General features: G+C 56.4%; 9 protein-coding genes across 9 annotated transcripts; 4 read left to right on the top strand and 5 right to left on the bottom strand.

Moving 5' to 3' along the window:
- Window positions 1-43: 43 nt before the first annotated feature.
- Window positions 44-1,735, bottom strand: Triagg1_8957 (uncharacterized protein; the record flags this gene model as incomplete). The annotated part of the gene is made up of 1 exon (XM_062903861.1): window positions 44-1,735. The coding sequence occupies one exon, from the start codon at window positions 1,733-1,735 to the stop codon at window positions 44-46; it is 1,692 nt and encodes a 563-aa protein (XP_062752079.1).
- Window positions 1,736-2,178: 443 nt separating this feature from the next.
- Window positions 2,179-3,444, bottom strand: Triagg1_8956 (uncharacterized protein; the record flags this gene model as incomplete). Its single annotated transcript, XM_062903859.1, has 1 exon — window positions 2,179-3,444. The coding sequence occupies one exon, from the start codon at window positions 3,442-3,444 to the stop codon at window positions 2,179-2,181; it is 1,266 nt and encodes a 421-aa protein (XP_062752078.1).
- Window positions 3,445-3,891: 447 nt separating this feature from the next.
- Triagg1_8955 (uncharacterized protein) lies at window positions 3,892-4,824 on the top strand (the record flags this gene model as incomplete). The annotated part of the gene is made up of 2 exons (XM_062903858.1): window positions 3,892-4,125; window positions 4,219-4,824. The coding sequence occupies 2 exons, from the start codon at window positions 3,892-3,894 to the stop codon at window positions 4,822-4,824; spliced, it is 840 nt and encodes a 279-aa protein (XP_062752077.1).
- Window positions 4,825-5,349: 525 nt separating this feature from the next.
- Triagg1_8954 (uncharacterized protein) lies at window positions 5,350-6,492 on the top strand (the record flags this gene model as incomplete). Its single annotated transcript, XM_062903857.1, has 4 exons — window positions 5,350-5,418; window positions 5,507-5,563; window positions 5,619-5,712; window positions 5,810-6,492. 4 exons carry the CDS (start codon window positions 5,350-5,352, stop codon window positions 6,490-6,492), a joined length of 903 nt encoding a protein of 300 aa, XP_062752076.1.
- Window positions 6,493-6,849: 357 nt separating this feature from the next.
- Window positions 6,850-7,825, bottom strand: Triagg1_8953 (uncharacterized protein; the record flags this gene model as incomplete). Its single annotated transcript, XM_062903856.1, has 4 exons — window positions 6,850-6,977; window positions 7,038-7,456; window positions 7,537-7,721; window positions 7,802-7,825. 4 exons carry the CDS (start codon window positions 7,823-7,825, stop codon window positions 6,850-6,852), a joined length of 756 nt encoding a protein of 251 aa, XP_062752075.1.
- Window positions 7,826-9,267: 1,442 nt separating this feature from the next.
- Triagg1_8952 (uncharacterized protein) lies at window positions 9,268-12,206 on the top strand (the record flags this gene model as incomplete). Its single annotated transcript, XM_062903855.1, has 3 exons — window positions 9,268-9,274; window positions 9,461-10,056; window positions 10,119-12,206. 3 exons carry the CDS (start codon window positions 9,268-9,270, stop codon window positions 12,204-12,206), a joined length of 2,691 nt encoding a protein of 896 aa, XP_062752074.1.
- A 672-nt stretch (window positions 12,207-12,878) lies between these two features.
- Window positions 12,879-13,707, bottom strand: Triagg1_8951 (uncharacterized protein; the record flags this gene model as incomplete). Its single annotated transcript, XM_062903854.1, has 2 exons — window positions 12,879-13,412; window positions 13,480-13,707. 2 exons carry the CDS (start codon window positions 13,705-13,707, stop codon window positions 12,879-12,881), a joined length of 762 nt encoding a protein of 253 aa, XP_062752073.1.
- A 696-nt stretch (window positions 13,708-14,403) lies between these two features.
- Window positions 14,404-15,600, top strand: Triagg1_8950 (uncharacterized protein; the record flags this gene model as incomplete). The annotated part of the gene is made up of 1 exon (XM_062903853.1): window positions 14,404-15,600. The coding sequence occupies one exon, from the start codon at window positions 14,404-14,406 to the stop codon at window positions 15,598-15,600; it is 1,197 nt and encodes a 398-aa protein (XP_062752072.1).
- A 462-nt stretch (window positions 15,601-16,062) lies between these two features.
- Window positions 16,063-17,112, bottom strand: Triagg1_8949 (uncharacterized protein; the record flags this gene model as incomplete). The annotated part of the gene is made up of 2 exons (XM_062903852.1): window positions 16,063-16,584; window positions 16,792-17,112. The coding sequence occupies 2 exons, from the start codon at window positions 17,110-17,112 to the stop codon at window positions 16,063-16,065; spliced, it is 843 nt and encodes a 280-aa protein (XP_062752071.1).
- Window positions 17,113-24,305: the final 7,193 nt, after the last annotated feature.

Here is a 24,305-nt window from a genome sequence, read left to right as displayed (position 1 = left end):
CTCCAGTTCACCATCCATCAACCTCAACTCAGCTATATGCAACCTATGAGGGCTCTCCCTCGCCTCCCTCTTGCTGCTTCACGCTCATGCTCGCCAACTGACCCTGCAACCCCCTTTTACCAACCCTCATGGCAAACTCCAGTTCCCTCTCTTCCTCTCTCAACCGCGCCTTGCTCGCCGCCACATCCCTCTCCCTCCTCCTCCTCTGCTCCTCCACCATCCGATTCCTCTCCTCCAGCGCCTTCTCCCGCCTCTCCTTCGCCTCCCGCGCCTTCTTCTGCTCCTCGTCCTCTGCCGCAGAGCCAGGGTCCTGAGGAGGCGGCGGCAGGGTCTGCACGTACGCCTCGACCAAAGGATCGCGCATCTTGGGCTCGAGGGATATGTACCGTAGATCCGTCAGGACTTGCGCAGGCAGTCCATTTGCAAGCGACTTGTTGTGAAGTAGATGCACCGGCTGCGCCCTGAGCAAGGCAGTGAGATCCGACTTGAGCGTAGCCAGAGGCATCTTCAAACGATTGACGTGTTCCCTGTACGCCTTCTCGCGGTCCTTGTCCGACAGCTTCATGTCCTTCATGGGGTCCTCCTTTTTGTACTTTCTCTTAAACTCGGGCCAATACAGCTTCGGCGAGGCCTTTTCCTGCAAAAACGCCATAAACGCAATCTTGGGGTCCTTCTTCTCCTGCTTGGCCCTCTGTTCTTTAAGTTCAGCGATCCTTGCCCGTGTCCATTCGTCCCAGCACTCTTTCCGCGCCCTCGTCGTGCTGAGCGCCGTGTAGCGCGCATCTTCGATTATTTTGCCGTCCTCTAGCAGCTTCTCCCACGGGCTGTAAGGATTGACGTTGAGGTCGATGAGCATGTCCTGGAACAAGAACTTGGCGTCCTCTTCTGAGAATTCCACACCCTCTGCGCCTTCGGGCCAGTCCTCCATGTTGCCGTCGTCGTAGTCACCAGGTTCAAGGCCATAATCTTCGCCCATGGCTTGTAGTTGGGCCGCAATATCCGCTTCTGTAAACTCGAGAGGGCCTTGGTCTTCTTCGTCCGCCATCTCGGTACGTTGTCGCTTCGATGGGTGGTCGCTCTCGTCCTCGTCGCCGTCTTCGCCCAGCCCCTCGTCATCGGTGACCTCAACCTCTTCGTACTCATCGCTGTCAAAGTCTGGTCCCTGAGCGGGCGTATCCTCAGCAGCCTTGCTCTCCTCTCTCTTGGGTTCGCCATCCCCCGCTTCGCCTCCCTTCTCCTCGTCCACAGACTTGTTCTGTATCCGCTTCTTGTCCATTTCCAAGATGGCAGGCATGAGCTTTTCGGGTATGCGCCAGTAGCTCGCATTCTTGACCGGGTTGTAGACGAAGCGTCGCGAGTATTTTGTGTACACCAGGATCCACGGCTCGCAGCCTGGAATAGCTTCCTTTCTCCTGGGCTTGTCCACGGGCTGAGGCCGCGGCCGGTTCTCGAAACCACCTCGACCGCCAAAGCCGCCTCTTTGTGCCTGGGGCGGCGGTTGGTTGAACTGCGCCATGTATGCATTTGCGACATTGGGATCGGATAGATTGGGTACGGCAGCGTATGGAGAGAAGGATGGCTCTGGCGCGGGTTGAGGCAGCTGGCCGGGTCGTTTATACGTGGATTCTTTGGTCTCGGCGTTGTAGTAGTACGAGTGGCCAGTCGGGGCTTTGTGTTCGGTCCAGCCCGGCGGAAGAGGCGCCAATTGCGCTGGCTTGTGAGTCGATTTGAGCATCTTGGCGATGCTGTTGAGTATCGCGTAGGCGCAGAGGTGGTGGATGATGTTGTTGGGTATGGATGTGGAAAGGGAATTGCAAGAGGAAGAAAAAGTCGATGCCGGAGCTGGAGATGCAGCCTGTCGGGGCGGATTCCGCGTTTTTAGCGCTGTTCCAGAAGCCAGAGCTCCCTGGCGCGTCGAGTTACTGGGGAGCTGACGCGCTGTGGGCACTGCAGGCGTCTATCGCTAGGCGGGGCAGCCCTTGTAAGTGAGCTCAAGCTGCCTCCAGGCTGACTACATCAGGTACCAAGCTGGGTAAACCACCAAAACTTGTTCCATGACATCGTCATCAAGCATCAAATATCTTCTTCAAGACAACTATATACGATGGATTGCCATGCCATGTTCCATTCGAACGCAGTGCTTCAACTACATAAATTCTTGCAAAGTAAATAAAATCATCAGCTCTTCTGCAGCCCCAGCTTTGCAACCAACGCCTCTGCGATATCCTTTGCAAAACCTTCATCATTCACATGTCTTTCATCCTCAACAATATTGATGCCGCTCCCGCTCAATCCCGACTTGACCGCCTCAAACAGCGCCTTATCCGCCTCTTCATCTTCAAACGGCCCTCCAGGTACGGCAATCATGCTGACTCCCCCCTTTGGAATCCACACTTCAACCATGTCCGGCCTCTTCGTCTTGCTGAGCTTCCGAGCAATAAACCCCCCAATCTCACGACACTCATCCGGCGACGTCCTCAGCAGCGTGATGGTCGGGTTGTGCTCATAGATGACTCTTCCCTCGTGCTTCTCCGGCATCGTGTTTCTCGGCCCAAAATTGACCATGTCGAGCGCCCCCAGAGAGACAATATTCGGCAAGCCAGTTTCAACAGCAGCGTCCAATCTCCTCTCTCCGGCTGACAACACGCCGCCAACCAGGTGGTCGCAAATCTCCGTCGTCGTGAGATCAATGACTGCGTCGAGCTGGCCCTCGCGAATGAGCCGCTCCATTGCTCTTCCTCCGGTGCCGACGGCGTGGAAAACATATGTTTCGACGGGGTAGTTGGACTCGAGATGCGCGCGAATGGCATCGACTCCCGGCGTCGTCACACCAAACATGGTGATGCCCACCCGCCACTTCTTCATGCTCGTAGACTCTTGCGCTGCATCGTTTGTCTTTCTGTCGCGCCGGGCAGCGTACGAGAGAGCGGCGCCCGCAATCGACGCCCCGGCATTGCTGAGGATGTCTCGCAGGATGGGGTTCAGCCCGGCAACGTCGACAACAGAGTGCATCAGGGTAATGTCCGTCTCGCCCACGACGGGTCTGGTATCGCCGCTCGCCATGGTCGAGACGATGAGCTTGGGGAATCCAACGGGAAGCACATCCCGCATGACGGCAGCGGAGAGCGACGTCCCATTGGAACCTCCGGCGGAAATAATGCCGTCGATGAGGCCCTGCTGGTATAGTTTCCGCACAGCTTGAGAGGCACATTCGGACATGAGCGTGACGAATTCCCCTCTGGTCAAGTCTGATGTATCCTTGCCGTCGCCATACTTGGACAAGAGCTCGGCCTGGGAGATGGTAATGGCATCGTGGACACAGGGATCCCGTCCGACGTCTATGAGCATCGTCTTGACTCTGGCTGTTTCTTCAACTCTGTCGCGAAGAAAGAGAAGCTCCCGCAACTTGGTATCGCAGCTCCCGATGATGGCTACCGAGGCCATTTTGACAAAAAGGTAGAAGGAATTGTATTGAAGATGAAAAATGAATTGCTTGCAGCAAGAGAAGATGCGGGGTATGCATGCGGTTTACGGCATGTTATAAGATCAATTCCAATGTCTCAGATCCGAGGCGTTTTGTTTTCCTCAGTCCTCCCAACCAACTCGAACCCATGATGCTCAACATCTCCATGACAGACACAGTGGCGATGCATGACGCTCATTTGAGTTGCCGTTGGTGGAGACGCGATCTGACATCAACAAGCTCACGACTTATTCCGTATTCCCTGCTAGTCTCCGCAGTGTCTAGTTCCGGCCAAGGGCTACCTATGATGTGATGCGACGATTGGATTCATGGATCCAACAAGAACAAGCGGTGGTCTTTGCAAGCTGGAATTGGACAAGTCGCAACTGTTTGCTTGTTTCACCCCCATCCTCAGCTTCATCCAGACCATGGCTCCCCCCACAGACAGAGACCAGATCCTCGCCGGCCTCAGAGCCCGAATCGCCGCCGGCAAGCCCATCGTCGGAGCCGGCGCCGGCATTGGCCTGTCCGCCAAGTTCATCGAGGCCGGCGGCGGCGACCTCATCATCGTCTACAACAGCGGGCGCTTCCGCATGGCCGGCCGCGGGTCGCTGTCCGGCCTGATGCCCTACGGCGACGCCAACGGAATCGTGGTGGAAATGGTATGTACGGGACGCTTCACTCCAACGTCAAGTTCTTTCTTTCATTTCCCGTCATGAGCACATGATGTACTTACAACAAGCCGACGACAAAAGGCCAACGAAGTCCTCCCCGTGGTCAAGCACACGCCTGTCATCGCCGGCGTCTGCGGCACGGATCCCTTCCGCAGCATGCCCTCGTTCCTGAAGCAGCTCCGCGACCTGGGCTTCGCCGGCGTCCAAAACTTCCCGACCGTCGGCCTCGTCGACGGGCAGTTCAGGGCCAACCTGGAGGAGACGGGCATGGGGTACGACTTGGAGGTCGACATGATCCGAGAAGCTCACTCGCTCAACCTGCTCACCACGCCGTACGTGTTCAACGTCGAGGAGAGCAGGAAGATGGCGCATGCCGGTGCTGATATTCTCGTTGCGCACATGGGCCTCACGACGAGCGGCTCTATTGGCGCCGCCACGGGCAAGACGCTGGACGAGTGCGTCGAGCTGATTCAGGAGATTCGCGATGCGGCCGTTGAGATCAACCCGGATGTCATTGTGCTGTGTCACGGAGGGCCGATTGCAGCGCCAAGGGACGCCGAGTATGTTCTCAGCCGGATAAAGGGGGTTCACGGGTTTTACGGAGCGAGCTCGATGGAGAGATTGCCGGTTGAGACGGCGATTACAGAGATTACAAAGAGCTTCAAGGCTCTGGAGCCCAAGCTGTGAGCTGCAGGTGTCAGGGTAATATGGAACTTGGTTGTATATCTGGCGGCGATGTGGACGTTATACAATGTAATATCAAAACGTGGGGGTTATGAGCCACAGATGCTCCAGCTACATAGACTGCTTCAACTATAATAAAACACAAATCATTTCCTCCTTGAAATATCATTCCCTATTTGCTTATAATAAATCCATGCAATCGGGCACAGTTGCATGCACGCCAACATTGACTCCATCCCCAATTACGCGTCCCTCGGACTCTTCGTCAAAGCCGCTCCATCCCGCCTACCCTGCACTCCACCCCCAACAATCGGTGCAATCTATGCAACATCGCCAAATCGCAAACTCAGCCTCACTCTTCAAGTCTCATCCCCCATAACTCTGTCACCACTCATTCTCACTACAACAACAACAACCCCCTTTCAACTTCATTCTGCATCTCTTCAGCAGCGCTTCTCATTCATGGCCAAGTCATTCATAATATAAAAAATTCCCTCATCTCACCTCACTCCCAGGCGCAACATCGACATGCCTTCTGTACGCACCTCCACCGGCGACTCGACGGCTTCGATGGGGCCCCTTGTCCGGTTCTGGAGAGTGAGTTGAGACCATATTCGTCTTGCTCTTCTTATTCCGTTCCTTGTGACTGACTTGGTTCTTCTTCTTCCTCTGTTGGCGCATATAGACGACTCATGCGCCAGACTACATCGGCTTCGCAATCCTTCTCGCAGGATGGATCTTGGTGAGTCCTCAAACACACCCATACATCTTCCCCCTTTGCTAAACAACGATTCCAGATTATCCTCCTCGTCAATCCCTTCCACCGCATGTTCTTCATCAACGACCTGCGCATCTCGTACCCCCACGCCGAACACGAGCGAGTCACCGTCCGTACGTCTCTCCTAACCACCCCCCCGGCTTCATCCTCCCTCCTCCAACACGCTTCCTCTCTCTTCTCTCGTTCTCACCAAAAAAAAAAAAAAAACAGCTCTCAACTTCCTCTACGCCCTCTTCATCCCTCTCGGCATCCTCGTCGCCTACAACTTCATCACCCGCGCCTCCACCCACAAACACGAAGCCACCTACCTCTCCCTCGGCATCTCCATCGTCCTCTCGTCCTTCATCACAGACATCGTCAAAAACGCCGTCGGCCGCCCCCGCCCGGACCTCCTCGCCCGCTGCCAGCCCTCCGCCGACACCAAGCCCGACGTCCTCGTCACAATCGCCGCCTGCACCGCCCCCGACGGCCACGCCCTGCAGGACGGCTGGCGCTCCTTTCCCTCGGGCCACTCGTCCTTCTCCTTCGCCGGCCTCGGCTTCCTCGGCCTCTTCCTCGCCGGCCAGCTGCACATCTTCAACTACTGCGCCGGCGGCCGCGACCTGAGCCGCGCCCTCGTCTGCCTGTCGCCCCTCGTCGGAGCCGCCCTGGTGGCCATCTCGCGCTGCCAAGACTACCGCCACGACGTATACGATGTCTGCGTCGGGTCGGCGCTCGGCATGACGGTCGCGTACTGGAGCTACAGGCGGCACTTCCCCAAGCTGACGAGCCCCAACTGCGACGAGCCTCATCCTCACCCGGCCGTCGAGGCTCAGCAGGGGTGGCAGCGCGTGCGGGACGAAGAAGAGCAAGGTAGTGAATTCGCCTTCCCACTAGGAACTCGACGAAGCTGAGAGGGCTTGAGGCTAATGCTGAGATGAATATCGCGCAATGTAGTGTAATTATAACGGGGAGAGCTTGTTTGTATGTAGATGGCTGCAACTTCACCATCTGCTATCGTGTCCCTTCAAGAGAAAAGGGGGGATCATCAAAAGTATATAGGATTTCTTTTCTTCCCTTCTTCCTCTTCTTGTTACTTTTTTTTTTTTTTTTGGATAATATGGCATGCTTACATCACAGGAATCCCTGTAGTCAAGTCGAACTCATCTTGGGACATGTCGTATTGTTACAAGGGCCAATTGTCCTTTTTTTGTGTCATTAAGCGCCCATTCTCGGTCTACTTGTTGGAAACATTCACCCGCTCTATTCGTTTATTTCTCCTCCGTGTCCTCGCTCTTGGCCAAGTCATGCTCCTTTAGCAGCGCCGTGATCTCGTCGGCGCTCCACAGCCTGTGGTAGATTCTGCCATCCTCCGTCTGTCCCACCGTCGCAAACTCGACTACAAGTGCACGTTAGCCACCAATGACATGTAGAAACAAGAAAAGACACAAAAACTCACTCTTTTCACTGCTCAGCTTGGTAGAGTCCATGGTCTTGCTGAGAACCTTGACGGCCACGCCGCAGGCCTCCTGAAGCGAGCAGTCCTCCTTGTAGTCCTGCTTCAAAAGACTCTGCGCACTGGCATTGTTGGCGCCCGCGCTGGTGGCCTTCCACCCACCGTAGTTTCCTGAGGGGTTGCTCAGGTACAGCTGGAACTGTCTCCGGGGATCCCAGCCGGCGTAGATGAAGGAGACGCCAAACGGCCGCAGACCACCGTGCTGTGTGTAGCCCTGCTTCAGATCGCACAGCTTGCGCACCAGCTGCTCGCAGGGGATGTCTTCGTTGTAGGTGAGGAGGTACCGCTGGGCGGCCTGGCGGGCGTAGTTGATGAGGATGTTGGCGTCGGCGGTCATGCCTGCTACTGCGCAAATCATGTTGCTGTGACGGGCGGGCGAGGGCGCAAGGTGTCAGCAGGGACGACGACGTGTAAATACACAGATGCAGGTAGTGCAACATACTCGTTCAGCACGTAGAGCTTCTCTGCTGAGGTGTCCTGCTCCAGCAGCTTCGACGTCACCTTTCGCTCGGCGGCCAGCACAATTCCATCCTTGGCGAGGATGCCGATGGCGGTGCCGGCGTGGGAAATGGCCTCCAGTGCATACTCGACCTGGTACAGCCGGCCCTCGGGGGAGAAGATGGTGGTCTATGGGCACGCGGGTTAGCCTGCATTGCATCGTGCGTGATGGCGGGTGTGTTGGCCCTTGGAGCTCAGGCTGGACGTACGCGGGAATCGTAACGGCGGGACATGGTGGAGGGGCAATCTCTGTTTGGCGGTGCAACGGATGGATGAACTGAAGATCCGGAGAGAGATTGATTCGATTAGATTTGCGCAGATGCAGATGCAAAGATGGGGCAAATCTCCGGGAGCCGAGGAGAGGATCTGGATTGGGGGAGGGATTGAGATTGAAGATGTTGGTTCTGGAGTTCTGGAGGGGAACAAGGCCGGCGTCACTTCTGGAGCTCCAGGCACGACCGCCGCGTAGGTGCTGAAGCTTGTGGCAGAGCAGATACCCTGGAGCTCTGCAGGCGTTGCCGGGGGATGAGTCAGCGGCCAGAGGCCAGAGGAACGAGACCAGAGTTGACGAATGCCTGAGGCAGCAATTGGACAAGGCTGAGACTGTCCAACGACAGTTTAGCCGAGGCTGTGCCGTCACGACAGCGTTTTTGCCCCTCATGACTAAGCCCCCCCCCAGGCATCCCATCATGGTCGAGAATCAATCAGCCACAGCATTGCATTGCATTCACTTGGCCGCCGGGATTCCAAACAACCAGTTGCCACCATCAGCTGCAGCTCCGGCTTCTTCTCCAGCATTTTCCCTTGTTCCTTCTTCTGCTTCTAAACTTGTTGCTGCAGCTTGTCAAGACGCTGCTCTGCTCTGCTCTGCTCTGCCGCATCACCGCTCAGCACTTCAACTCGTCTCATTCAGTTCCATCTCATCCAGCTCACCGTCATCGGAGGCCGAAACCCTTGCTTGACCTTCTCTTCTCTTCTCCCCTCTGGCAGGACCCGGGCATCGTCTAGAGACTGCAGAGCTGCGCTGCTCAACACTCAACAACACTCGGTCAATATTCAACTCTCGGCTCTTGATACTCATCATCATCATCATCTATAACCCACGAGACAGACTCCCTCATTCATCCCCCCTCTCAGCCGCCTCCATCTGCCACCAGCTGTCAAGTTCCAACATCGCAAGCCACAGCCAAAAAAAAAAGCCCAAAAAGACGCGCGCCACCCGCTTCGTCCTTCTACTATTTGTATCCACTCCAAGGGGCTCCCGGAACCCCACGCAAGCTGCCGTCATCACCAACACAAGCTTCGATATTTTTTTTCTAAAATCGGCACGCGCTGCCTCTGTAGCAGCTTCACACGCCGCTCGCCATCCCATCCCGTCAAATAGCTACCCGAGAAGAGCCGGTCGCTGGATTGGCAACCTCGCGCTGCAATTAGGCCTCATCTTCTTTTTCTCTTCTTTTTTGTTCTATTCTTGCCGAGGGGGAGGAATCCATCGTTGTTTAGCTGTCTGTGACTACCTACTAGTTGCCGTCTTTGCCTGTTTTGTAAATCTCCCAATGCCCGCCTGAAGCGAACCGCAAGAATTTTCTCTTCCATCTCGCGTTCGCTTCCACAGTAGAATTTGCATCGCATCTAGTTGGATCTGCGGCGACGCCTTTGCGCGTGCTCCATTGCCATGTCCGGTAAGCTAAAAAACAAACAAACAAACAAACAAACAAACCACAAAAGCCGACGGTTCCCCTCAATCGATCAAGACGGGCGCAGAGATGCGACCCATTGGGGCTGTTGGTGCGACAAGATGCGCCGTCGCCGACGAGACGAGACGAGACGAGACGAGACACTTTGCTAACAGAAGCCATTCGCAACAGGAGAAGCCGAACCTCGACGCTCCGTCAGAGCCACCAAGGGCCAGCACACAAAGGCCTTTGACGAGCTGGAGCCTGCCGCGCCCAAACGTCGACAGACCAAGAAGAACAAAAAGGCCGCGGTGCAGGAGAAGGAGCAGTCGCAGGACCCCGAGGAAGTCATCCGCTGCGTCTGCGGCGCCACCGAGCAGGACGAAGACTCGGGCGAGGCCTGGATCTCGTGCGAGGAGTGCTTCGTGTGGCAGCACAATGTCTGCGTGGGCGTGAGCTCGTACGAGGACGAGATCCCCGACCACTACTGGTGCGAGGAGTGCAAGCCGGAGAACCACAAGGAGCTGCTGGACGCCATTGCCCGCGGCGAGAAGCTGTGGGAGGAGCGGCGAAAGGCGCACGAGGAGGAGGCCGAAAGGAAGAAGAAGCGCGGCGGGCGCAAGAGGGGGAAGCGAGGCAGCGATTTCAAGGAAGAGCTCGAAAAGGATGCCCAGGCCAAGGCATCGCCCACTCCCGACGCCGTGTCGAGAGAGAGGAAGGACGTGGCGGCCGTGCTCAAGCAGGGCAAACGAAAGGCGAGAGAGGACTCACAAGATGTCGACGGAAAGGTATGCCATTGTCTTGTTCCCGATTGATGATTTGATGCCAACACATGACTTGTCCATCCTAGACCACAAAGATGCGCCGCGTTTCCGAGGACGAGGCCGTGGCCTCTGCTTCTGCTTCTGCGTCCGCTTCCGTCTCGGCTGCCGCCTCTCCCTCGGTCAAGTATGTGCCGCCCGAAGACTTGACCGCGTCCATCCAGGACCTCCCCGGCACGCGAATCGGCCCTGCCAAGGCGCTGAAGAAGTCGTTGGTTCACGTCATCGGGTCGCTAGCCAGGGGCAACCACATCCGGCTACCTGGGGATGAGTCTGCGGAATCCCTCGCCGACAGGTATGCGTTGCAGATTGAGCGCGCCGTCTTCGACACACACCCGCTCTCCAAAGGCCAGAAGGAGTACAGCCAGCAGATAAAGTCGCTGTCGTTCAACCTCAAGAACAACCCCGAGTTGTTCCGGGGCCTTTGGGCGCGCGAGCACTCGCCCATGACGCTCGCCGTCATGACGTCGGAGCAGCTTGCCTCGGCCGAGCTGCAGAGGCAGACGGCCGAGATGAAGGCGAGGGCGGAGAAACAGTCCATCCTGTACACTTCCGAGACGGGCCCTCGCGTCAGGCGCACGCACAAGGGCGAAGAGATCGTCGAGGACGAGGGCCTGGTGACCAGCGAAGCGCCCATGCCGTCCGCCGGAGGCCCTCGTCCGGGGAGAGAGGAGAGACAGGAGCAGGGGCAGGGGCAGCAGCAACCACAGCAGCACGTTAAGCGCGAGTCGATAGGGGGAAACGAGCTGGGCGAGGCCGGTCTCGGCCAGCGCTCCCCGAGCCAGTCCAACTTTGATATTGGCAAGGTATTCTCCGCTGTGAAATCCCCCACTGCCGCTCACCGTCGCCGGCCTTCTGCGCCCGTCTTGAACACACACGGCCCCGGATTCGACCCCGACGTCGACCGGATGCTGCAGGACGAGACCGAATCGCCTCCTTACTCGCCCACCGAAGAGGCCACGGATCCCGACGTCATCTGGCGCGGCTCGCTGGCCATGAGCTCCATTGCCGACTTCCAGGCCACGGCCAAGCACATTGGAGGCGCCAACTTTGCCTCGTTTGGCCCCTGGACCAAGCTGATCCCACGACAGATGACCGTGGCCGGCCGGATCCCGCAGCAGAGCGCCATCGAGTACCTCTGCAGCCTGCGATACAGCAACTTGACCGATATCATCGTCGTCAACATCACGCCCACGTCGCCAGACGCAAAGCAAGAGTTCAACAACCTCATCAACTACTTTGTCGGCAAGAACAGGTACGGCGTCGTCGGCAATAAGGTCGCCGGCAACGTCAGGGACACGTACCTGGTGCCTGTCCCTGCCGGCGAGGACGGCCACCCCGAGTTCATGCTCAACCTGGTGGACAACTACATCCCCAAGTCCCGGGCCGAGCCCCTGCTGCTGGCCGTCTTTGTCTACCGCAACGAGCCGGACCAGCTGAAGCAGATGCTGCACAACGAGGCGACGAATGCCGCCGTTGCCACTGGCTCGTCCGCGAGCCCGAGCCCGATGACGACTCAATCCTCTGCCCCTCCCGCCCCTACGCCAGCCGGATACAGCCAGCGAAGCAACTCGACGTCTGGCCCGGCCTTTTCACCCGCCACGCCCCTAATCGCATCCTCTCCGTTCCCCAACCCTCCTCCAAACGGCCACGGACAATCCGCCACGCCGGTTCCCATCCCCCAGCTGCCGCACCTCAACCGTCCTGCTCCTCCAGCTCACGCGCCAGCACCGTCGTCGACGTCACCCCCTGGACAACACCCACAGGGACCGGACGACCAGCGGAAACAAGCACAGCAAGACGCCGGCGTCGTCACCGCGAGAGAAGTCCTAGGGCCCCTTATCAGCGTGCCCACGGTGCAGTTCATCCTCCCGCAGGCGTATCAGATGACCAGGCGGGAGTGGGAGGTGATCAAGACCATCATCCAACGAGACGTCCGCGCCAGAGACGACCTCAAGTACTTGGCGGATCTGCTGGAGAAGGAAGGCACCGGTGCAAACGGAGGGAATGGAATCGGAAACGACAACGGCCAGGGCGTGGCAGCGACGGCGACGCCGTTACCGCAGGTGGTGGCTGGTGTTGTTGGAGGAGGGCCTCCGCCTGTGAGAAAAGCGTGAGACGTTGAAGGGGGGGGGAAGAAATGAATTGTACGAGTCTGTATGAGTTTTTCTCTCTCTTTTTTTTTTATCGTTTGTGAATCCTATTATCTAGTCTAGATATAGTTGGGGAATACTGCCATGTAATGCATGATACCTATTTCTGTTTCTACGTACATTTTGTCTCATTGTGAGAAACTGCTACTACTATATGACTATCACAGTCTTTGGTGTGATGGTGTTGAATGTTGTTTATTTCATCTAGGTGAATAGTTCTAATTCTGTGTCTATCCCCTCTTCTCTCCTTTCCCCGTGATATACCAATGAGTCTCGATGTCATCAATCAAAGACGACTCAGCAACACTCTTTCAGTTCCCTCTCAAAATCATAACCCATCATTATTCATCAACGGCATGCTGGCACCCTGCAGTAACAATAACAATGCCCACTGCCAACGGCAGAACCAACGCCATGCCCTCATCAATACCGTACTTTTTTCAGCCTTCTCTCCTCCGTTAGACATGTCGTAGTCCTCCATCGAAGCAGCTTGAACTGACGTCTAAAACTGCTTCTCGCTCTCTCTCGACGCCTGCATCCGGCAGTACATTTGCATCCCGGCTCCGGCTTCGACCCCGGGAACGTAATCACTCGCGTCATCTCGAGCTCTTCCAACTCGCGCCCCGTCGTTCTCTACTATTCGATAAACGAATCGGCGGCGGCCCACGCAACAGCCTGCTTCACACAATCCTCGTCTTCTCGCTTACCCCCGTCTGCCTGTATTCCCGTCCGAGACTCCGCCAGCATCTGTCCAGTGGCGCTTTCGCCCTCCTTCCGAACCGCCGACAAGTCCAAGCTGCCCAAGCCTTCAAGAACTTTCCTCGCCTTGTCGACCTGCGTGCGAATGGCGGCCGTCTCGGTGCGCGTGCGGTCGAGGTGGTCCTGCATCATCTCAATGGCCGACTCGCGGGCCTGATGCGGGCGATACTCGTTGAGGATGTGGTGGATGTTGATCAAGATGGTGCGCGCGTCGGCAATCTTGGCCTCTGCGTCGCTCGCGTTGCGCGCCAGGGTGCCGACCAGCTCGAGGAAGTTGAGCAGCAGCGACTTGGTCAGGCGCTTGAGCTCAAAGGCGCGGTCGTAGTGCTTGGCGTCTTTGGCGCTGGAGGAGGCCGTTGCCGGGAGGTTCTCGATGCCTTGCTCCTCGAGAGTCGGGAGTTTGTCGTCGAGCTAGAAGACGAGAAAGCACACAGAGTTAGAGAGACGGCGTCATGGCCTGGTTTCATAGAAGCCATACCATGTACTGGTCGCCAAAGACTCGCCACCGTCCATCTGCCGGTTCTGGCGGTGGCTGCAGAGCCCTCAGATGCTCAGGCAGGTTCGGCACCTGCACGCTGTCCACGTCGGCCTGAGCCCGTCGCAGCTCGACAATCTCTGCGGTTCTCTCTGGCGTGAATTCCTTCCAGAAGTCGGGCGGGTTTGGAAACGTCGACGCCAGCGAGTGCGGCTCCTGCTGCTCGTCCATTGTTGCTCAACTTCTTCCTTGTCGTCCTTGTCCTTGTCCTTGTCCTTGTCTCCTTGTCTCCAAGTGCACGTAACCCCTCCCCGCGCGTTGTGTAAGAGTCGATGAGTATCAGCTCATTGGAGTTTAATACGAGGACAAACCAAAGGAGAAGCGATGCCGCTGGACTGCAACAAGAGACGCGGAAACAATATCGAGAGTGTTTTGGTGGTGATGTATGATGTGATATGATATGATAGGTATGATGGTATCAAGTTCTGGGGAAGCAGCAGCTGGTCGTAGAAAGTTAGATTGTACTGCAGCTGCGCCGGATAAACAGCGGCTCCGGCGAGCTTCCAGCGACCGAGTGACGTCGAGAAAGAAGCTGAACCTTGTCCCTAGAAAAATTCAAGCTCGAGGTTACGGTTACAGGTATTGATTATACGAGCTCCATCCATCGACCTGCAATTACAGCCGTCAGGCAAAAGAGCCGCCATCGTCTGCTTCCTTTATTCGTGACCAATTCGTCGATCCTGCTCGTCAATTGCCTCCATTGCCTCCTCTTAAAGCATGTGCACCCTTTAGGACGGACGTGAGAACCATCCAACCGCCCTGTTCGAATCTCGTTCGACAAAAGCTCAGCTCAGCTCATCCAACCTTTCTCCCTATTCGACTCGACTCTCGTATCATCACATCACATCACACCAGCCAATTCCAGCCATGGCCGACGTTCGAGCCCTTCTCCGCCAGCAACGAGCAGCCCGTCGCATCACCCACCCGTACGCCCTGTACACAGACGCCTCAAGGCTGCTCTGCACCCTCTGCGGCGACCACGTCCGAGCCGAATCCCACTGGGACGCCCATCTCCTCGGCGACAAGCACAAGCAGCGGCTCTCTGCCCTAAACGAGAGCACCATTGCCAATGCCAATGCCAATGCCAATGCCGACGATGGCGACAACGCGGAAGACGAGGACCAACAGGAAGACCAACGTGAAGCAGGACCAGAGGATGTCGAGGATCACGACGTCTTGGCAGCGCAAAAGCGGAAGCTCGACCAACTAGGTCCAGCGGAAAAGGACACAGACCTCGACGACGAGGACGAGGCGCGCAGGAAACGCAGCAGACCCGCGACGGCATCCGAAGACGACGTCAACCGCAAGAAGCCTCTCACGCCCACGCAAGGCGCCCAGGTCCAGATCGCCTCGCGATCATCCACTCCCTCGCAGCCAGCAGCAGTGCCCAAGCTGGCGACTTCTCTCCCCTCCCGCCAGGCCAGCAGTCTCGCCACTCCCGCATCCTCGTCATCCATGAGCATCAGCATCCAGCCCCCGTCCTCCTCGCAGTCACAACAACCAACACCACAACAACCCGCATCCCGGGACCAGCAAGTCGACCAAGACGAATGGGCCGCCTTCGAAGCCGACATCGCCGCCACATCCTACGACGACGACGCCGTCATCTCCCGCCCAGCCATGACAGCTGCCGAAGCAGCAGCAGCAGCAGCCGCCGCAAAGGAAGCCGACCAAGGCGCCATCCACAACCCAGAGTCCCGCAAGTCCAAGGCCGACGCCGAAATCGAGGATGAGCGCGAAGAAGCATCCCGCGCCCTCGAGGACGAATTCGAAGAGATGCAGGAGCTCGAGGCGCGTGTCCAGCGCCTAAAGGAGAAGCGCGAGGCGTTGATGCGCAAGAGGAGCGAGACCATAAGCCAAGGCCAGGCTGTTGTTGCCGGAACTGGTGATATCCAGACGGCAATCAAAGTTCCTTCCGAGCCGCAAGACGAAGACCAAGGGAAAGAGAATGTCCAGACGACCGGCGATTCTGCCAAATCAGAAGCCGATGATGATGACGAGGACGATGAAGATGAAGATGAAGAAGATGACTGGGATGGCTTCCGCTTCCGAACAGGGCGGTAGAACGAGCAAGCGAAGAATGTGAGGGGCATGATATGAACGCATAAAGCCATGTTAGCATCTCTTTCTTTTCTGTTTGCCATCATTTTCGTATTATATACCTAGACCGTTAATGCATGGATCCGGCGCACACGTCACTTTGAATAGATGACCAGCATCTATTACTTTCATAGCCAAAAAAACAACCCAAAAAAAAAAGCAATCAATATCAGCTATATACCTTAGGTAGGCCTAGGTACCCAGGTCTTCAAAACTACTACTCCAATAGCTGCTTCAAAAAATAGTCGAGACATGTCCAACCAGACCCAAAATAAAGAGACCAAAGAAGCCAAAGAAGTCGACGGGGTATATATATATATATAAAGAAGCCAAACTTGTCAAGAAAGAGCAAGCACTCAAAAACGCCACTGAATCCAGGAAAAGGGAACAAAGGGACAGAAAAGCACACACTTGACGAATCATTCGTCACCAGCTTCTCCCCCCATGAGCTGGCACCTCGCCACGGCTCATCCTCTCCCAGAAGCGGCGTAGCTTCCAGACACGACCGACGCCCAGCATCTCGTCCGACCTCCGCGCGTCTTCCGCCCGCTCGCTGACTTGACGCTTCCACTGGACGGAAATCCACCGCCTCAGGCCGTCCTTGATGCGCTCCTTCTCAATGCTCTTCCGCTTGGCCACCAGGCCGGGGGCAACGTGCACGGGAAACATGCCCGGCACGCATTCCTGGGGCAACACGCATCGCTGGACAAGGTCCCTGGCGGAGAGCCGCGAGGCAAGACGACGCGAGAGGCGGATGGAGATGAGTGACCGTGCCAAACGCCGCGATATGATGGTGTTTTGGGTCAAGAAGATGGATCGGGACATGAGGTCACCGAGAGACGGGCGGAACGGAGAATTGAGAAACAAGGTCAGGAGAAACCGGGCGTTGCGGAGGCGGTAGTGGTGCAGGACAGGGTCAAGAGAGATGGCACGAAGGCGACGGCACGTCTATGCTGGCTCGTCAGCAAAACGGAACACTTCCCCAACATGCCAGATGACGGCAATCACAGGGATAAGTTGTTGGGGACTAGCCATGCCTCCTGTGAATAATAACGTGTGTGTGTGTGTGTGTGTGTGTGTGTGTGTGTGTGTTGTGTGTAGCGACAAGTTCCGGGGTCAGTCCGTCAGCACGGCACGACACGGCAGAGTACTTACACGAGACGCACGCAACAAGTCATCGACATCGAGAAAGCTCGCAATGTGAGCCAAGACCTCGCTTGGCAAGGTCTCTAGACGTGGCGGTGACGAGCCGCCGCCGAGGATGGCGAGGGCGGATGAAAGCTCGGATAGTGACGAGAACACGTCTCGAGATCCACCGGCATATGTGGCGGCCTCACAGCTATCGACAGTCGTATGAGCTACCGGTGCAACGGTAGAGCTGGCGCCATCCACGTAGGCACTGTCAGGGGTCGGCAATCTCGAGAGGAGCTGGGCCTGGGCCGCAAACCGGGCCTCCTGGGCCGTTGAGTTGGCCATATGTAGCGGCTATTTGGGAGTCGGGGATGACAGTTTTCGGCGTCGATGCCGGCGAGGAGCTGCAGTGGTTAGCAAAAGACACACGCCTCCTCTGGGGCCCTTTTGGTATCTGGCCGGCCAGAGAAGACCCAAGGATGCATGTAATCGTGCTGATAGAAGCTATGTATGTGTGCCTGTATGCATGTATGCATGCACGAGTACGTGTGTAGGTAGGATTTTCAAGCGAATCTCAGCGATAGGCTAGCCGAGCATCACATCAACACGGGTGAATCAATAACGAATGGTTTCAGGGGAGCTGCTTCATTTCTCCGCCCCTTTGCTGGCGTGTCTGCTGCCGGAGTGCCCAGCCCGTCCGGCCTGGTTGGCTAATTCATCAAGCCCAGGCTTGGTATTGGCCTGTTGCTTTCTCGCCACAAGGCAAGGTAGTGAAAGATGACAAGCACACGCCTGTATCAAGATTTCGACTACTGCGGCTCGATGCTGGTGGCAACTTTGCACCTTGTTGTGGGTGGATGGAGGAGAGAGAGAGAGAGGACGGGACAAAAAGGGAGAGAGAACAACAACACGTTTCAATGTTTCACCAAAGTCTTGCAGCCCCCTGGTGTCCCCTTTTTTTTCTCTCTTTCTCTTCGAAAAGCACGAGTTTGATCGAGCGCAACTATCTGGAATGGGACAAGGCCAAGGCAAAGGCAAAACAAAACAAAACGGAGGAAACAGCACGGGAGAACGAGAAAGAAGCGAGGTAACTCTCGCCGTGGTATCGTGACGAGATTACTCTTCTTGTGATACACGAGCCTAGACTACAGGACCTAGCCTGTCTCAACCATGTACCGAGCTGGTGGGCTTGGGTAGTTGATGAATAAAGGGAGGCCAAGATCTCTCGCACTTGCGTGTAAGTGCGAATAGCTTTTGTGTTTGTGTAAGATATGTGTCAAGGCAAGGCTTGCCAGTACACTGTACTTGGACGGCCCAAGCGGCACGAGACAACAGTCTGCAGTAGTTTCCGGACCACAACGCGCTTGTCGGAAGCAGCCGGACTGTACCCAAGAACAGGTCAAGTTGTCGCCGTGTAGTCAGTCGGCGTTGAGTTGCACAAGCCTGACTGCTGCTCTGCTCTGCTCTGCTCTGCTTTGCCGAAGCTGCCAGCGGACGTCTAGACTAGTTCTGGTCCCGCAGATGCCGCGGATGCTGATGCTCAGGCCTGTAGCTCTTCTGCTGCTGCCGCTGACGAGATGCTGCTACCGTCGGTCCTGCTGGTGAGCAGGCAATGGGAGAATGCGCTCTCTGCTGGATGCAAGTCTCATGTAGGCGTTGATGCGGTGTCGCCTTGGACTTGCAGCGACACTGCAGAGACAACAGCCGTCTGTCTGTCTGTCTGTCTGCTGTCGTCCGCCGGCCTTGTCTAGCGTCTGCTTCTGCTTCTGCGCCTGCCGTTTGCTGCTTGGCTATTCGTCGTACGGAGAGCTCAACTGCTCTTCTCGCGTCTGCGTCTGCGTCTGCTTGTGCTTCTGCGTCTGCCTCGCTTCTGCGTGTGCGTGTCTGCGTGGCTGCGAGATGACGAAAGCGACGACAAGCCGCAGCCGGGCCCGATATTGAGGCCCAAAGCCCGGGGAAAATCGAGGACAAATGGACGAGAAGACAACAGAGATGTGAAGAGAGAAGACGCTGCACAACGGTTGCCGAGCTGAGAAGTAGAGTCCGTCGGTCCCGAGGTGAAGCGGATGAGATTGATGGCCTTGCGTTCAAGTAAGAGTTGAGGTTGGGTTGTCAATTGGAAGCAGTCTGAGGTGGACAAGCGCACGCCCTGTGGCTCAGCCAAGCGTTGCTGCCTCCGTCGTCACTGCGCTCCAGTGGTGTTAGTGCCCGTTAGCACCAATGCTAGCACTCCAGCGCTGATCCATCGCCCGTGAACCTCGCTATAGCAGCCCATGAACTGCCATCAACAGCAACTGGGCGTCCAATGTCTTCCATGTTACCAACTGTTGGAGTACAGTAGATCAACCAACTATAGTGCCTTGATGCGGTGCGGGGATAAGTTCAAGGTAAAGGTAGGTACTGAGCGGTAACTGTACGAAATCCCGCCCTGTGCCCAGTACCACCAGACCACATGCACCGGTGCCATCAAATCAACCTCTCCTCCGTACTCCGTGCTCTGCTCAAGTACCCGATACCTTTTCTCCCATGCGCGTCCGATGGCGGGGGTACCTGGCATCGATCAGTGGAGCTCGCTACAAAACACGCAGCCGCCGTGCCAAAGCCGCTAGCGATGGTGAGATGGCGCCTCCGGTGGGCTCCGCTAGGCGCTCCGTCTAGTGCCAGTGCTGCTTGTGCCCCTCAACATCAAGTATCGTGCCATCCAGACGCCGGCGCGGACCAAGTACCGAGTACTCAGATCATGCCACTGCCTCCCCCGAAGCTCTCAAGGGGAGAATTGCGAGATGCAGAGCCGGCACCTTGACCCTGGCAAGAGAAAGCGAAAAGAATAATTGCAATAAAAATGGAAAAGAAAACTCTGTACTCGATGGGGATCAACCTTGTAATTCCTCGCACTCCATGCCTAAACGCGGCCGGCCATGGTGCCAGAGCTCGACGCGGCTGGGCCACTTACACGGCCTCCGTCTCGCCAAAGGGTAGCAAAACCCGCCCTCAAGCGGCCAAAAATCCCTCCATCAAGGACTCGAGTGTTTTCGACATGTCCCACGGGGTTGCTTCATCGTGTAGAATCATGAAAAAATTCAAAGGAGAGCTCACCCCGTCACCCTCGGCCGGAACCAACCCAAAAGGATGAGGCCCGAGGCTGACAAGACGACACAACACCACGGCCCCATCCCCATCAGGCAGCGGATCGGAACAACACGAACGCATGGCATATTCCGTACCGGTACTCCGTATACAGAAAAGGTACAAGCAACGGTGGGCATCAGTCAACTCAAGCCCATCACACCGCCAGGGTTTGCTTCCATGTTTGTACAAAGACTGCCAGCGAGGCTGTGACGAGCCAAAGGTGCGGAGCAGCAACATCCCTGCAAACCACCGCCGTCACATTTGGCGCCGCCAACGTCGAGCACTAACCGTTTGATGCTCTCCACGTATCCACGCAGTCGCAGCTAGCTCAATCTTCATCTGTGTGCTTGTGCTCGTAACGGAGTAGACGCCTCGCTTCCAGATGATCGTCGTCGCGAAGAGTGTCTATCAAATCCACTCCGGTTCTCTTCTCAGCGAGACCGAAGAAGCATCGTCTTCGGGACATCTCGAGCTTTATCCGTTCCTGTCCAACTCACCCCTCATTATCAGTTCCAGGCAAAGAGGAGGGGTGAAAAAAAGAGAAAGAAAGAAAAGAGACACAACGGCACATCTCACCTTGACAACAATCCTTCCGTGTCGGCCCTCCAAAGCCAACCCCATAACCCGCCTCCTCCGCGCCGCCCCGGTTTCCCTTCGGCCCCCTCTCCCGTCCTCCTCACCCTCATCCTCTCCCCCAACTCTCTCTCCATGACGTGGCCAAGAACCCGAAAAATCACCATAACCCTCTTCCAACTAACACCCTTCCCACACCCTCATCTCCGTATCTTCGACCTTGTCCTCGTAGGCAGCCGTCTCTGGCCATCCTCACAGATACACAATCCGCACCCCCGAACAACCCCGGTCCATGTCGTTTTCAAGTGGAAACACGGCCTCCATTTTCGTCCATCTAGCGCAATTGCACACCACCCGGCCAAATCACTCACATTAGCACTTATGCGCCCTGCAATGCTATGCCACGCACACGTGCCGCCATCTGTATGCGTCGTCCTTACCTCGTCGCCGCCTGCGCCAAAACAGCTCCGTTCGCCTTCGCCCTATATCGCGACTTGACCGTCTGGGAGAGCAGAAACGCCGTCCTGAAACCTGGCTAGTTTGAGCCTCATCTCTGGTTAGCGAGCGAAAACGATCCCTTATGCCGTTGTGTGCGTCTCTGCATCCGAAGTGTTTTTTGGGGCCAAGAAAAACAAAACCCCCCCAACCCAGACGTAGTCCCCCTCGTCTATCTTACCCTAGTCGTTCCCATTGGGCTTCAATTCTCCGGGTTCCCAATCCGTGCTCATCAGGCTTCTAGACTTCCCTTTTCCCTTTCGCCTCGGCTATCCCTGTCTCCCGGTCCGGCTGCGACAGGAGGCTGTCCTAGACTGGGGCCCCCCAAACAAGCAGACAAGCAAAATGTATGACCGTTGCTTCGCTGGCAAGGCTAGCTGGGGGCGGTAGGACATGCGTTCTCTCATCGTGACTTGCCAGCTCACACAAAGTCCACACGCGGATGGCCGATGAACAAGGAGCAAGTTGTAGTTGCCTCGTATTTTGTGAGCCAAGCCCAGCGATTCCCAAAACGATGGACCTCCGCAGCGTCGTGCTCTGCTCTTTTCCCCTTTCTGGTCCCGCGAAGCTGCCGGTGGCTATCTTTGACCCCGGACAGTTCATCGCCGCCTCGCCGCCTGCATGAAAACACTGATGAGCTGGCCATCTCCATCCAAAGCGCCTCGAGACCGGAACTCCAGCCGTATCTCATGATCCACGATATCGTTCCCCATTTGGCTACTCCTGACAAACTCATCAGAAGAAAAGGCTCTTCATCAAACAAAGGCAAATCCCTCCTCAATCTTCCCCTAGAGGCCGGCTCCACCATCCGAGTCCACGCCAATAGCCGCTGGTTGATGTCACACAGGGGATCCTTTCCTTCACAACTGCTACTAACAGGACTAGCATGGAGTGCGTGTATGTCTTTGAGCCTCCGGCAAGGCGGAGCCTTAGATCCGCTGGGCTTAATTATCTGGCCAGCCTTAGCGCGAACGCCCTGTGTTAGTTGTTGCACACCCGTCTCAACCAACACCAGTCCATCTCGTGCAAACAAAAGGCCATCATCGTCGACGTCACCGGTAGCGTAGAGAGTGATTGGAACCTGTACATCCCGTCATCCACCTAAGCGTCTCGGAAATTTGCTTCATATGTCGGGCGTCGCATCGTCCTTTGCCTCTTCCAGCCAGCTTAGATGCAGAATTGGCACCGCCATCGGGGTTTGGTAAGATGCGCCCGCTTTCGCCGGTCCAATGCAGGCACCGACGCGACTTAAACACAAAAAGACCATCCTTCACGCCTTGACACCTTCACGCCACAGGGCTAGGCGGTTCGTCCCAGTCTCAAACGTCTTGGTCCACCCCCTTATTAGCTAGAATAGGATGGCAGATGAACCATGCCACAAGGTCCTGGATTGGCCTCCCTCACTTGCAAAATAGTCGGCCGCCGATACAAAGAAGAAAAAAAAAAAAAAAAAAGCTGCCGCGTCTGACCGAGAAAAACGAGATCCGCTCGTCTCATTGGACCGTCGGCTTCGATCTGCCAACAGCCGCCTGTCGCCCCTAGTCGGGCCAGTCGCGTCTCCTGCGCAGCATTTGTGCGAGCCGTGATTCGCAGCTCCCCAGCAATTTGGTTCGCCCAAATGTACATCATTTTCGACGAGTCGCGGGCCCGGGATTCTTGCTCTCAGGACCCACAGATGGGCTAAGCGTTGTGGGAATTCAAGGTGTGTGAGGTTGCCAAGCTCAGATCATGGTGTAAGTCAAACCATGGCCCTCTTACACGGCCAGCCTCAACGGGTCTCTTCATCTTGATGGGCGGTTACGGCTGGCGTTAAGGAGACCCGTTGTGACCAGCAAAATTTTCTTTTCCCTCTTCCTTTGGCTTTGCATGTTGTTCTTCATTTTTTCCTTCTTTTGATTTTACCTCTTTGGGTCCCTCGGCGCCAGGCTACGGGCCCATGCCATGTCACGCCCACTTAGCACGAGCAAGCCTCATCCTGGACGGACCCGGCCAGCCATGAGACCCTCGCTCAGTTTTCGTCCGGATCAACCAAGCCATGGGCAAGCTCGCTCGGCAAAGCGAATCCTGACTGTTGCAAATCCGTAATTCAATCCCTTGTTTCCTCCCCTCCCTATCCTCTTCACCTCTCTTCTCTTTGTCATCAACCTCTCTCAGCACGTTCAAGACGGAACGGGCCGGCATGATCCAGATCACGGCCCGTGGCGAGGGGGCACCAACACTCGGTCACCCAGGGGGTGGTTCCACTCGCTGGCTTGGCGCCTTGTTATGCCGGTGTGCGTGTCAAGTCTGTGTGTGCGTGCGAGCAATGTACGAAAGTACTGTGTGCCATCTGTATGTGGCATGGACAAAGTCCTCTGTACATACACAACCCTTGTCCCTGAGGCTGGGACCCATAACCTACCTCAACACCAAACTTGGCCACCAAAAGCGGCCGGGCCATAGCCTGAGCGATACCGCAATGCAAGATTGGTTGTCAATTTTGTAACAGACTTTCGGCGCCTGGCGCGCATGCTCTCGGCCGCCGTTGGCCTCTATGTCGGCATTGTCGATTCTCGGATCCCCCCTCCAGTTGCTGATTGAACCGCTTTGAAACGTATCTTTTCACACAGAGCCCAACCTGTACCCAATGCAACGGGGGACGTGGTCCTCTCTCCTCTCGTCTCCTGTCTCTTTACCCGTCCACGTCAAAGCCTCTAGCAACCACGACATCGAGCTTGAAAAAGGGCCATGGGAGATGCAGGCCGTTCCCAAAGCAGAAGGCCAGCTCATCATTGCGGCTTCTCCGGCCTGTGCTCCACGGTCTCATGGCCCTTCACCGTCACTTAGACGCATTTCTGTTCCATAGATTTGCTTGCAGTACTCGAGACCGGTGACGGAATCTCCAGCCCGCTAATGTCGCCCGTGCTTTCAGCCACTCGTGTTCCTGAGACCCATATCACTCACTCCGAAAAAAAAGACCCCAGCCTTTTTGCTGCTTGATGTGAGTTGTTTGCGCTAGTCCATCTTGTCACAGGCACTCCTGCGTCGATGTGGATGATCGGCGATTCAGTCCGAGCTTCAATTCTTATCCTCTAATCTGCACATGCCATGCTGGGCGTATAGCTAGGACGTTCCGTTCCTAAAGGGTGCTGACCCTGCGTCCGTCAACGCCACAATCCTGGTTCAAAGCGTCTGGAGTCGCACCAGCTTCAGCCGCGTCGAGGGGTAGGGGCGCGTGGCAAGCTGGCCAGCTGTACCGTCTCGTTGCTCGCAAGGTATAGCATGCTCTCTCTCGTGTTGGAATGAAGAAGTATGGCTCGGTTTCGGCTTGTGGTTCGGTCTCGGGCTCAATATGGTCTGGC

The sequence above is a fragment of the Trichoderma aggressivum genome (assembly GCF_033847375.1).
Source record: "Trichoderma aggressivum f. europaeum strain CBS 100526 chromosome Unknown scaffold_047, whole genome shotgun sequence".
Classification (NCBI taxonomy): domain Eukaryota; kingdom Fungi; phylum Ascomycota; class Sordariomycetes; order Hypocreales; family Hypocreaceae; genus Trichoderma; species Trichoderma aggressivum.
Note: the sequence above shows the minus strand (reverse complement) of the source record. Positions and strands in the feature narration are given on the sequence as shown.